This window comes from Cheilinus undulatus, linkage group 2 (genome assembly GCF_018320785.1).
Source record: "Cheilinus undulatus linkage group 2, ASM1832078v1, whole genome shotgun sequence".
In the NCBI taxonomy this organism is placed as follows: domain Eukaryota; kingdom Metazoa; phylum Chordata; class Actinopteri; order Labriformes; family Labridae; genus Cheilinus; species Cheilinus undulatus.
In genome coordinates, this window is record NC_054866.1 from 1,593,509 (window position 1) to 1,606,733 (window position 13,225).

The 13,225-nt window shown below is 38.7% G+C and overlaps 1 protein-coding gene across 4 annotated transcripts in view; it reads right to left on the minus strand.

Moving 5' to 3' along the window:
• The window catches only part of LOC121518202 (clathrin heavy chain 1-like), a 106,987-nt gene that overhangs the window by 50,884 nt on the left and 42,878 nt on the right, over positions 1 to 13,225 (minus strand). For all 4 annotated transcript variants that reach the window (XM_041800462.1, XM_041800470.1, XM_041800478.1 and 1 more), the window contains 3 exons: positions 6,033 to 6,194; positions 5,762 to 5,875; positions 5,462 to 5,635 (listed from right to left, as the gene is read on the minus strand). In XM_041800462.1, the coding sequence (XP_041656396.1) occupies positions 5,462 to 5,635; positions 5,762 to 5,875; positions 6,033 to 6,194 (450 nt within the window). The remainder of the gene's footprint in view (positions 1 to 5,461; positions 5,636 to 5,761; positions 5,876 to 6,032; positions 6,195 to 13,225) is intronic.

Consider the following 13,225-nt stretch of genomic DNA (forward strand, 5'->3'; position numbering starts at 1 on the left):
AAGTCAACTAGACTTTTAGAATGAACATACATTAGCATAATAGCACACCTTACATCCTCAAAGCTTCTTAGTACAGTGTCCTAACAGCCTGCTTGTAATGAAGCATGGAAGCAGCATGAAAGCAATGTAACGTTCCATCACCCTGTTTCTATTTTTCTCTCTGTCACTTGACAGGAATTCACACAATAATAAAACATCACCTCACTCTTGTAAACTACATTTCTGATTAACAACTACTTTCTACTAAAGTCTTTCATAACTTTTTTTTACAGTCTTAAGAATGCATTGGTCCTACCAGGAATTGAAAATTTTACTAAACTTAACTACTAATTTTTTATAGAGCACCTTTCTTGCAGGTGCCCGCTCCCTCGCTGGCGGGATGGATGACTGTTTGTTGCTACAGGAGACTGACAAACAAAATTTCGTTGTATTTTTTACAATGCAATGATGATAAAATATCTATTTATCTTGTACTTAACTTTATTTCTAATGTTTTTGCCTTCAAACCGTAAAAATATTTCTGACAAATCCCAGAAACAAACACAGAAAGGACAGAATGTCGTGCTTAAAGTTACTGTATGATCTGATCATTTGTAAAATATCTTTTCTGCTGAAGCGAGTTCCCCAATTGACCATGCAGCACGCCATGCTGTCCTTTATTAAAAGCCATCACTCATCGATGATCTCTCCCCCCTTCCCCTGCTATGAACATAAACCAGATCATCAAATAGAGGGATTTCTCTGAGACCTGATCAATATGATTGGCATCATCAATATCATTTTATAACAGCAGCATGCAGTAGTGCAATCATGCGAGTCACTTATGAAAGACGGTGTGTGAATAAAAGCTGTATGGTAATCATAGACTGAAATAATTCTGAGAAGTATCTTAAAAAGATGGGCATAAGAATGGGCATAATGGGATAAGCAAAATGAATCAAAAGTGACTTCTCAGCTTAAACTCAGGTACTGGTGCTGTGTCAGAGAAAATCATAAAGTAACATAACTGGAAGAGTGCAAGCAAAGGAGAGCCATTGCTCCGGACCACAAAACAAACAAAAGACGTCCATACTCAGCTGAAATAAAACACGTGTAGGCCTACATAAATTACATTAATTCCATAATAAGTTTTCGGGCCTTTCATTTGGAGCAGCATAGGGCTTTGTTGGAGTGGAGCGGTACCAAAATTCGGCACCAAAATCTGTTTTGATTCGTCTTGGTAGGTATTAGACTGCATTGGTATTGGATTTTGCTACTCATCCCTAGGATGGAAAAGCACCGGAAGAGTCTAAAAGGAATATTTTCTTTGATGTCTTTCACTTTCATCATTGAACAGAGCTTGTCAGTTTGCTATGTAAAGTGGAAACAGAGCTGTATTTGATGGTGTCCATACCCATGTTAAGAACTTTGATTTGCATTAACAGGGATGCATAACCTTAACTTTATTAAAACCTTATTGATGCAAACATCACAATAATTCAAAATAAAAGAACAGAATGTGTAGGATGTGTTATTCTATGTAGACATAGAATAATAACGGATAAAAAGAGATTGTGTTACTCATCACTGGACAGCAATAGTTTTACTCTCAGAGGTGGAGAAATGCACGCATAAGGCACTTGAGACGCAGCGCTCACGCAGGCAGTCTGAAGAGAAAAGTTAGCCTGTCAGATTCATCGTCTGCAACCGAGAATGAGGCAGCTTACGTATTCCTTCCGTAATAGCCTCGAAATATCTTTTTACGCAAGGAAGTAGACTCTGATCACAGTAAAAACGACACTAAACTATGACCAAAAAGTACTAAATTAGTGTCTGTCTGCAAAAGATGCTGAATCAGAGTCTGATCAACTTTTCTGCACCCCTACCATATTACATCTGGTAAAATCTTTAAACAAGGATGTTAAAAAAAACGCACAAGGGCAGATTAATGGGAACTCATAGGCATGCCAGCCGCCACTGCTTCTCTCACCCTGGATGAGAAGAGAAACAGATTGAGCTGCAATGAGGCAGAGCACTGTATGTATTTATTATATCACTATATTAATGTTCTATGAATGTTTTACCTTTAATTGATTTTATAAATCAATCATGCTCAATATAATTTGGCTTTTTAGACAAAAAAAAAAGCCCCTCTTTAATGACAAAGTATAAACAGATTCCTTCAAAGTAACATCAATTAAACAAAAATATGTAAAGTAAAATAAGTGACTGCAAAAATATTCACCCCCTTAAAAGTGAGTGACCTAATCCAACAGAGGTCCAGCCAGCTGGTGCTAGTATGGGGCTTTTCCACTACGACTGTTGGCTGGGCCAGACCAAACAGCGCGGTGCTGATTTACTTTTCTATCACCAGTTTGGTCGAGTCAAGACGTGCAGTCTCAGTAAAGACACACACACAAAGTGACACAGAACATTTAATATTCTGATTGTTTCACAGCAGTAACGCTATAAATAACATGTCTTAAGCTCAACACGAAGATGCAGGATGTTTGCATCGAAGTAGCACTGAGGGTGTCTCTGCTGCTCCTCAAACACAAGTACTGAGCTCCTTTATCACCTCATTAAAATGTACATGCCAGAGTAAGGTGATGAAACAGACAGAGAGCAGAGGAGAGAAAAGACCATGTCTTCTGGTCATTAAGTCCCGATCAGAGGACTTTTTCCAACCTCAGTGGTTAAACACGGCATGCTGTCTAATGGATGCTTTGAAATACTCAGCATGGGCTGACAACTGTCAGAGATACAGGCTTACATTGAACAAGAATACAGTACACATACACACTAGGGATGGGAATTGATAAGATTTTATTGATACTGATGCCATTATCAATTCCTCTTATCAATTCCTTCCTGGGAATTTTCTTTTTGGAAAAAGTAGAGTACATTGATTTTCACTGTTAATGACTCACATTTTATTGAGTCTGTTTCTCTCTGAACACTGAACAGGATGTCTGCCAAATTCAGTGAGAGTCAATGACAAGCACACATTAATTACTGGCTATAATAATCAGTTTAGTTCAATAAAAATGTGAAACATCAAGTGTTTGGGAGGAGAATATGCTAAAATATACAAAAATTCTCTTTTTTTGTTGGAAATGTCTCACTTAAAACAAACTGCTCTCTGGATCTTCAATCTCTGAACTTGAATTAGATTAGTACACTGTAGCTCATTTTCTTTAAAGACAAACCTTAAAGTAAATATAAACCTAGTCTCTGGATCCTCAGACAGCTGAGTTCTTGCTCCAACATCCTCCAGTCAGAGCACTGTGATCAACACACCAGGTGACAGAGCGTAGCTGTGGCGGCTCCTAGACTGTGGAACAGTTTACCTCTTAACATTAGAACTGCTCAGTCTATTGAACATTTTAAATCCTTGCTCCAGACTCACTGGCTTTTAATACAAGCTGAGCTTGACATTTTAATAATGTCATCTTAATGCTCCTATTTCATTATGCTTTTATGAGTCATTATTGTGCTCTTATTGTTTATCTTAAAATATTTCTTTTAACCTATTGTTTAAGCCTGTAAAGCACTTTGGCTCAACTAAGGTTGTTTTTATGGGCTATATAAACAAACATTAATTGATGAAAAAATTAAGGCAAATTAGTCACATTTATGCCACTATTTCTACAACCGTCCATTGTACCTTTGTAAACTTGGTGAAAAAATGAGCTAAACATCTGATGCTTTTGGGTGCCGGTGTAGCTCAGCTGGTACAGCAGGCTTTAGTCCTAAATGTTCTTAGGATCGAGTCCTGGGGCCTCATTTATAAACGCTGCATACGCACAAAAGAAAGCGTACGCCACTCGTAAGCAACGTTTGGGATTTATAAAAAACAAACTTGACGGGAAAATGTGCGCACCTCCACGGCAGCTCTGACCCTGCCGTACGCACAAAATCTGGATAAATGGGAAAATGACCTCAACAGTAGAAGGATGAAATTAAAGACTGATGTGAAATTGATACATTTGTGTGAAATAATCAAATATTACACATTTCACAACACATAACATATATGAAGGATATATTTGCAAAAACGAAGAAAGAGGACAAATTTATATTGATGCCTGAGGGAGTGCGCGAACGCACGCATGCGCGCCCATGCACATAGCCTTTATTATTGAATCAATCATGTTCTGTCATTGTGAAACAAACCCTACATGTTATTATGACATCCATTCACATAAACAACAAGGCAGACAGTAACCGTGCTCCCAAAATGTGCCATACAAATAAAGTTTACACTTATAATAATTGTAATTAAAATGACAGGATCAATGACATGATCGCTTCTGGCGCATTTGGTGCATCCGTGTCCCCCTCTGCCTCCATCACCACACCGCTCAGGAGGGATTCCCCAACGATCCCCGCCAGCTTGTCGTCTGTGGGGATGAGCTCCAATGTGCCCTTTCCCCCACCTGTCACACAGACACTCTTTCTATGGACAGGGATGCGCCTTTTCGCCTCCACTTTTATGTCAGGTCATTTCTTTTTTACTTCAGCCACAGTCTGACCCTCTGAGGCAACGTTATTTACAGCATCAGCCACATGCTTCCGCTCTTTTGCCTTTCTGGCATTAGTGATGCCCAAACTGTGGCCACCAAATAAGACTCTGCCTGTGTCCACCTCTCCTATTAATACCACAACCTCGCATTGAGTGGAATTTCTTTTTTTGCTCGTTTTCCGTCTTGGTCCATCGTGAAACTGATGTCATTGAATATTCATCAAGGGCGTTCACCTGACCTTTTATAGGCACCATATGGGCGGGGCAAAGCGTTCCCTCACATGTGACAACTTTAGAGTTGATTGTGATCTATAAATGGAAACAGGTGTAGGACGTGCATGCTCTGTTATAAATCTGAAAGTTTTTGTGCGCACGCGTTTCCTGCGTTTCCAGAGTACGCCACCTGTAGTGATCTTTCCTATGCACAGTTTTATAAATGAGGCCCCTGGTCTTGGAACGTTTGGTGCATGTCTTCCCCCACTCTCTCTCCCATTATTTCCTGTCATCTCTCTTTTGCTGTCCTTTCAAATAAAGGCAAAATGCCCAAAAATATCAAAAGAACAAAAAACAAAGACATTTCATGGCCTTTGTTTTTCATTGTTTTATACATTTAAAATATTATCAGTAAGACAGCCTGCTTCTATCTCTCCTTCTACCTGCCTGTGTCCTGAGCACACACACACAAACACACACCCCCCCACACCCCTTCACACACACACATACACACACAGAAGATGTGCTGAAGTACACGGCATCCTGGCAACTCAGCGATTGATGTGTTAACTTCCCTGTTTGAAAGTTTACTCCTGTAGCTGTTTCAGAACCTGATTAAAAGTAACGATAATAGTCAGAAGCACATTCTTTTGTTACCATGGTGACTTTCTGTCAGGGGGTATTGTGAGAAGGCTCCTAACGAGTTTAACTGCGTTAGATATTTTGATGTGTCCTTTAGAGTACCTGTCCTTTTCTGTTGACTCCAATGATGCCAGCAGTTGGCTCGTGGGGGGCAGTGACAAAAATAGTCTCCCCACTGATCCTATTCATGTAGATACACGTTCCAGTCTCCAGGTCATACAGATGTATGTAGCCATATTTGGTGATGAGAAACACAACATCCTGCTTGGAGCTGATCTAGATTTAGAGAAAGAGATATCATTAGTCATTTGTTAGAGGGTCCTCAATTTGCACACCTTTCCCAGAATAAATATAGGCAGGCAACAAGCACAGACTTTATTTCTTGTAAAATTGTATCCGTACCTGCATGGCAACAGGGAAGTCGTTTTGTGCTTCCGGGGGAAAGAAAACATCTACAGCTTTCTTTGGAAACGGCTGATTCCCAGTTGGTGGAGTACCGACTTCAATGATATGCAGCTAAAGAGAGGACGACATTGAAATTTGAGGGGGAAAAAACTCACAAGAGAAAGCAAAGGTCTTAACGGTCTCTGGATTTTTTTTTTTAATCAGTTAATCAAATCTGACCTGCTTTTTTTTATTTTTGCAGTTTACAGATATTTAAAATAAGTCTTACTTTTCCTCCTGCCTGTCCTCGCACAGCGAAGCAGAAGAGGGTTGATTCTTCCGTGTTTCCTTCCATCTTGAACTGTGCAAAACCAGCAGCATGCCCTTCAATGGGCTGAGACACTTTTCTGTCGACTGAGTACAGCTGCATGGCCCCAACAACACGGTTTTGCTAAAGAGGAAAAAGAAACATGTCAGGCCACAACCAAAACTGCTTTTGTTCAAGAACCACATCAAGTTTTTTACACTGATTCTAATTCTTCATTACACCCAGCATTACAGGATTTGCAAAACTCAAAGAAACATGCTGCACTGTTCCCTAAATTTAACCTCTGATATGAATTCAAATTTATATCAATACACCACATAACTGACACTACTTAACTGGGGACAGTAAAGATGTAAACCTCTCATTTTGTATTATTCAATTTATTTCTTAATTACAGGCAGGGATAAAGAGTTTAAATAAACACTGTATAAATCTTTTACTGTGAACTGAACGCAGATATGAAATCCATGTACTGCTAAAATTTATATGTTAATACTTTTTTAACCAAACACACACACACACACACACACATATACAGTGCTTAAGAAATTTATTAGACCACCCGAACCCTAACCAAAGTAAGGTTTATGCCACAGCTGCCCTAAATTAACAGCATTGGTAATTACCAAAATCATTTTTATCTTTCTGCAATGGTTAATACACCAATATGTAGAAGCTCTTTAACCCAAATGATGTTTTTAATGCTAAAATAGAATTATTATTGTTATCCATGAATTTTCAAATTTACTGATCTACAAAAAAACTGAAAAAATATTAAAGCACATTAATATTTCTTGATTAATATGTCAAATTACAGTTATTTACTGTCATTCCTGAACAGAAAAATGAGTTTTAGCGGTTGAATGTAGACCATTAAGTCTTAATGTCTCATTTCAGTTAAAAAAAATCCCACCATGAAAAAGTAACAAGCATACAGGAAACAAAGACTGTGACACAAAATGTTCTGGTGGTCATAAGAGTAAATCAAAATTAGAGACAGCCATGTCAGATGATGCACTTCTGAAGATTTCTAGAAAAAAAGTTAATTCACAACAAATGTTTTGTTATCACCTTCAAACTGAACATCCATTTAAGACATGGTTCAAACATTACCCATTTTGTTGTCAATAATTGATTTCTTTTTAAATAAAGAAACAATTTGCCAAGACTGTATCTGCAGGACCTTGAAAAAATGGTAAATTGGAATCAGCCAATCAAGTATAAATCAGCACCTTTAACATACTTTTGATCATCTAAACTAAACTTTGACTCCCTGTTTGAATATATTTGGTAGGACTTACAGAAACAGACCATTATATTGATAGGTCCAGGTTATTCAATTGGAGGCCCTGGGGCCAGAACAGGCCCCCAAGGTCATTTATGGTGGCCCTTTAAAGATCCAGTATGTAGAATTTCCACCCCTAAAAATCTATATTCATTTAAAAATTAACCATTCCTATATTATATCATTTTAACTGAGGTCTTACAGTATCTCAGATATTTCCTAAATCTCCTTCTCTACACTACTAATGAGCATTGCTCCTTTAACAAACAACTCACTTGTACCAGCCAGGAAGATAGGCTATACAGCATAACAGATGGGTACAGCTTCTCCCCGGAAATTAGCAAATTTTTGGTTAAAATGGGCTACAAAATAATCAAATTAACGCATTCAATTTTTTTTAAAGTGTTATACCCAGAAAGCCTCTGTGTTTTGTCACCATGCAATGTCTCTCAGGCCCTTCTTATGGATGCTTCTTCAGGAAGTGGCCTTCATTCCAAAATAATTGAGCAGCCTGCCATGTCCATAACACCATCTGATTGGCTAAGACATCACACCTGTCATGTCCATAACACCATCTGATTGGCTAAGACATCACACCTGTCATGTCCATAACACCATCTGATTGGCTAAGACATCACACCTGTCATGACCATAACACCATCTGATTGGCTAAGACATCACACCTGTCATGTCCATAACACCATCTGATTGGCTAAGACATCACACCTGTCATGTCCATAACACCATCTGATTGGCTAAGACATCATACCTTTCATGTCTAAACACCATCTGATTGGCTAAGACATCACACCTGTCATGACCATAACACCATCTGATTGGCTAAGACATCACACCTGTCATGTCCATAACACCATCTGATTGGCTAAGACATCACACCTGTCATGACCATAACACCATCTGATTGGCTAAGACATCACACCTGTCATGTCCATAACACCATCTGATTGGCTAAGACATCACACCTGTCATGACCATAACACCATCTGATTGGCTAAGACATCACACCTGTCATGACCATAACACCATCTGATTGGCTAAGACATCACACCTGTCATGTCCAAACACCATCTGATTGGCTAAGACATCACACCTGTCATGTCTAAACACCATCTGATTGGCTAAGACATCACACCTGTCATGTCCATAACACCATCTGATTGGCTAAGACATCACACCTGTCATGTCTAAACACCATCTGATTGGCTAAGACATCACACCTGTCATGACCATAAAAACATCTGATTGGCTAAGACATCACACCTGTCATGACCATAAAACCATCTGATTAGCTAAGACATCACACCTGTCATGACCATAAAAACATCTGATTGGCTAAGACATCACACCTGTCATGACCATAACACCATCTGATTCACTAAGACATCACACCTGTCATGTCCAAACACCATCTGATTGGCTAAGACATCACACCTGTCATGTCCATAACACCATCTGATTGGCTAAGACATCACACCTGTCATGTCTAAACACCATCTGATTGGCTAAGACATCACACCTGTCATGTCCATAACACCATCTGATTGGCTAAGACATCACACCTGTCATGTCTAAACACCATCTGATTGGCTAAGACATCACACCTGTCATGACCATAAAAACATCTGATTGGCTAAGACATCACACCTGTCATGTCTAAACACCATCTGATTGGCTAAGACATCACACCTGTCATGACCATAAAAACATCTGATTGGCTAAGACATCACACCTGTCATGACCATAAAAACGTCTGATTGGCTAAGACATCACACCTGTCAGTCTAAACACCATCTGATTGGCTAAGACATCACACCTGTCATGACCATAACACCATCTGATTGGCTAAGACATCACACCTGTCATGTCTAAACACCATCTGATTGGCTAAGACATCACACCTGTCATGACCATAACATTATCTGATTGGCTAAGACATCACACCTGTCATGACCATAACATTATCTGATTGGCTAAGACATCACAAAAATTACAGCCAATCAACACTGCAGCCTGACATGTAGAGACAGACGGAGCAGGTAAGCAGGAAAGGAGTGGAGGTAATGCTGAGGTTCTTTGTCAAGTTAGAAACATTACAAACGTCTACACTTAAGTCCCAAACACACCACAAACCTGCACACAGTTTCTACAATGGCAAACCTGTCCAGTTTCACAGGGACACTACAGAAAAGTCCCAAACAGTGAACTTTGTTAAGGTCCTACCTAGGGTAGTAGTGGTATTTTTATTTGGCCCAAAACATCCCAGCTCAAGCTTTGGTGCACATATTCTCACAACCAATACATCTTAATTTTTCTACAGACTTTGGCCAGAATAGAGAAAAACAGCATTAACAGATGACAGGAATACCAATCAATCGAGGTTGCAGTAATGCTCGTAACTAGTAGCTAACCTCTAACACAACCAACGAGGTAAAGGAAAAAGCAGGCAAAATAAATCAGACAAGAAAAGTTAACTACAGGTGTAGTAGCAGAGCAACGGCGAGACCTGCTGGGAGTCTTTTTAAAAGCCATGTCAGGAATCAGACGTGAACAACAAGACTGAAGCCTAGCAAACTTGTAGAGGCCTGTTTTTGTAGTTTTGGGAGGAACTGATCAAAAAAAAAGGTGTAAACTAAGAGACTCATTATCCCAGGAGCCCTTGCAGGACACATTGTCCTCTCTGATAGGAAGAGGCTGCAGGGTGTCCACAGTGAGACAGCAGACAGGATATCTTTACTATGAACAGCTCTTTAGTTAAGCTTGTTATGTTTACAGCTGCTGTATAGCTTACGATGGCCTGCTGTGTTACATGAAGTTTCTGACTGCTGTTTAATAGATGTAACTGACATACAGTGAGATGAGACATGCTAAAGCAGTTATTAAATCAAAGTTACAAAGTAACATAGAAACACTGTGAGCGAGTCTGCCTGCACTCACACTTTAAATAACCACTGTATTCTCCTCACAGACACTCTGCACAGATCCTTGATCTTTGTTTTCTGTCATGGCAGCTGCTGTGCTGCGTCTCTGTGGCATATATAGTGCTGCAGGAATGAGTCCTGAAACGCGGAAAATAAATTGGCATTTTAGCACTTCTGGTTCCCTCATCTGAAAGTCTCTGGGGTTTTTGAATGAGTTTTTGGTTAAATGCCTGAAATAAGGACTCTGGTGAACACAAGCTCAAAAGAGTTTAACGTTTTATCCTACAACATAAAATACATCTGAAACGTGCCCCACCTTTGGATTGTGTATCTTTTCATGTCTTAATAAAGGTGGTTGCTAAGACAGCTAACAAGGACTACAGCGCTTGTCGGGAAGACTATACGTCATCATCCGAAGCGCGACAACAGAGCCTGCTGTTCACTTGTATCCGAGGGTGATGATGTTAAATTCAGTTGACCGTGTTGTAGTTCAATAGAACATGAAGTTAGCTTTTTACTTTCGACAGTTAGATTAATGAACCAGATATGATGCTTTTATTATCAATTTATCAATATCATCTTCATGAACAAAACGTGTAAGTTTCATGAACTTTATCAGACACAGAGCTTATTTTCAGCAGTAATCCAAAAACCCATTGATAATCCCATAGGCTCGACACCAAGGGAACCCATTCGACGCTAACTTCTGGGTTTGTCTACAAAATTACATCATGACCACACCACCTTATTGATCTCATGGGCAGTTTTCACCTCGATGAGTAAACTTGTGACGTTTTATTTTGCAAGATCTCCTACTTTCTATTGATCTGACTGGATAATTAATCAACCAATCGATTTCTCAATATGCATTGATTGTTAAACCCTTCTGTTTTCAAATACATACAGTCTTGTCACATTTGCTTTAACGAAATCCGATCATCTTTATTACAATGCCAATACTGATACAGGGCTAATAAAGTTAGCTAAATATTAGGGATGTGAATCTCTCCTTCTCAAGACGATTCGATTCACATCTCAATTCACAGACTCGATTCGATCCACTGACGATTCATTAAAATACAGAACGATTTGGTCCGATCTCCTTGTGACTTCCTCAGCATTATTAATCCCAGTAACAGTACAAACTAAATATCACATTTTCCCAAGAAGCACAAATTAAAAAAAATCTAAAGTCCCAAGGAGATTTGGATAGACAGAGCTCTGTGTGTCTGCTAGTACCGGACAACAAAGGGTTAAATAATATCGAAAACAGTCAAAACAGCTTTCTATACATTTTTTCCTTTCATAATTCCTCTTAATGGGAGTATTCGGTCTGCATGCCTCTAAAACATGGTTATTTCCTTTCTCTGTGTATCTGACCGTTCTTGATCTCATTCTTGAATTAAATCACAGGAGAACAGCTGATCTCCAGCTCAGTGAAGTCCTCTCTGTTTAATATCATATCAGTGGGCTCAGATGTATTGATTATATCACCAAATCAATCACTCCCAACAACACGTTACGGTTGTATAGCCTGTGAATAAAGGGGCTGTTGTGATAACTGAAGAGTCTTAACTCAGAAAAGTGTTTATGTTCGGGTCTGTTTGTGCAGTGTTTAGCATTAGCGTCTTAGCTAAACTTTAGCTCCACCATCTCAACAGGTGAGATTTATGAGCTGCCGTAGTTCTTTATCGCTTTTCTCCAAAGCGTCAGACAGGCAGACATTTCTGAAGTTATCCTTCTTTCATATAAGGTCCACGTGACTTTTTCCTTGCTACCTAGCTAGCACCTACAGCGAACAGAACTCTCATTTAAAGGTAAAAGGTCAATGCAGGTCGTATGAGATTACAGAAGATGAGCCAGAGCATGGCAGAATGGGCTATGAAAAGCAGCAGAGCCTCAGTGAACCGATCTCTAACATTAGAAGACCGATTCGTGCCGCAATTTTATCGATCCAGGGCTCCGCGGACCGATGCACTCGGACTGCTGACGTCAAGATCAATTAACCAATCCATATAGGATTATCTTTACACCACTACTAAATATGCTAGTGTACCAAGGTTATTATAGTTAACTAAAACTAACTAAATAACTAAAACTGACATTTGAAAATCATTTTAGTTAACTGAAACTAAATAAAAACTAAGCTTTACCAAAAAAAAAGAAGAAAAAAAAAAAGAAAACTAAAACTGTATAGTGTGCTTAAAAAACTAACTAAAATAAAAAATATCCTTAGTTTTAGTCTTTGACACAACCATACTGACTGGCACCTACACCCAGGTCTGCATGTTTGAATATGTTTTTAAAAATGTATGATGCTCACTCAGTCCTGACAGGTATCCGAAAAAACTTAAACACTAAAACTAATAAAAACTTAACTAAAATGAAGCATTTTTGCAAAATAAAAACCAAATTAAACTAACAAACCAGCAGGCAAAACTAAAAACAAATAAACTGAAAATGAACACTGAAAGTGAAAATGAAATAAAAATAGAAACTACTGAAAAGTACAAAACTATTATAACCTTGTTGTGTACTTAATCTGAAGTCATTTCTTCATAATTTCCTCTCACTCTTTTAAAGTAGAAGGCAGTGAAATGGATACTATCCCATATGAGGTATAACAGATGACGTCCTTACATGTTTTTAATCTCTGAATAACTCTAATAATAAATATCACCATCTCATTATAATGGATAATTCTGTTTTACAGAACTGTCATGAGTAGTCAGAATAATGAAGATACAATACAATGGCTCAACTTCTTTGTAAGGAGCTCCCCTCACAGTTTCCATGTCTTTACTGTGGCAAAAAGGTGCAACTCCTACTACTCACGGCTTGATTATTAACAAAATGCAAAGGCCTAAAGTTAAAGTAAAATCAGTTAACAGTTTAAAACAGAAAGGATACTTCCTCAGAAAAGTTACACC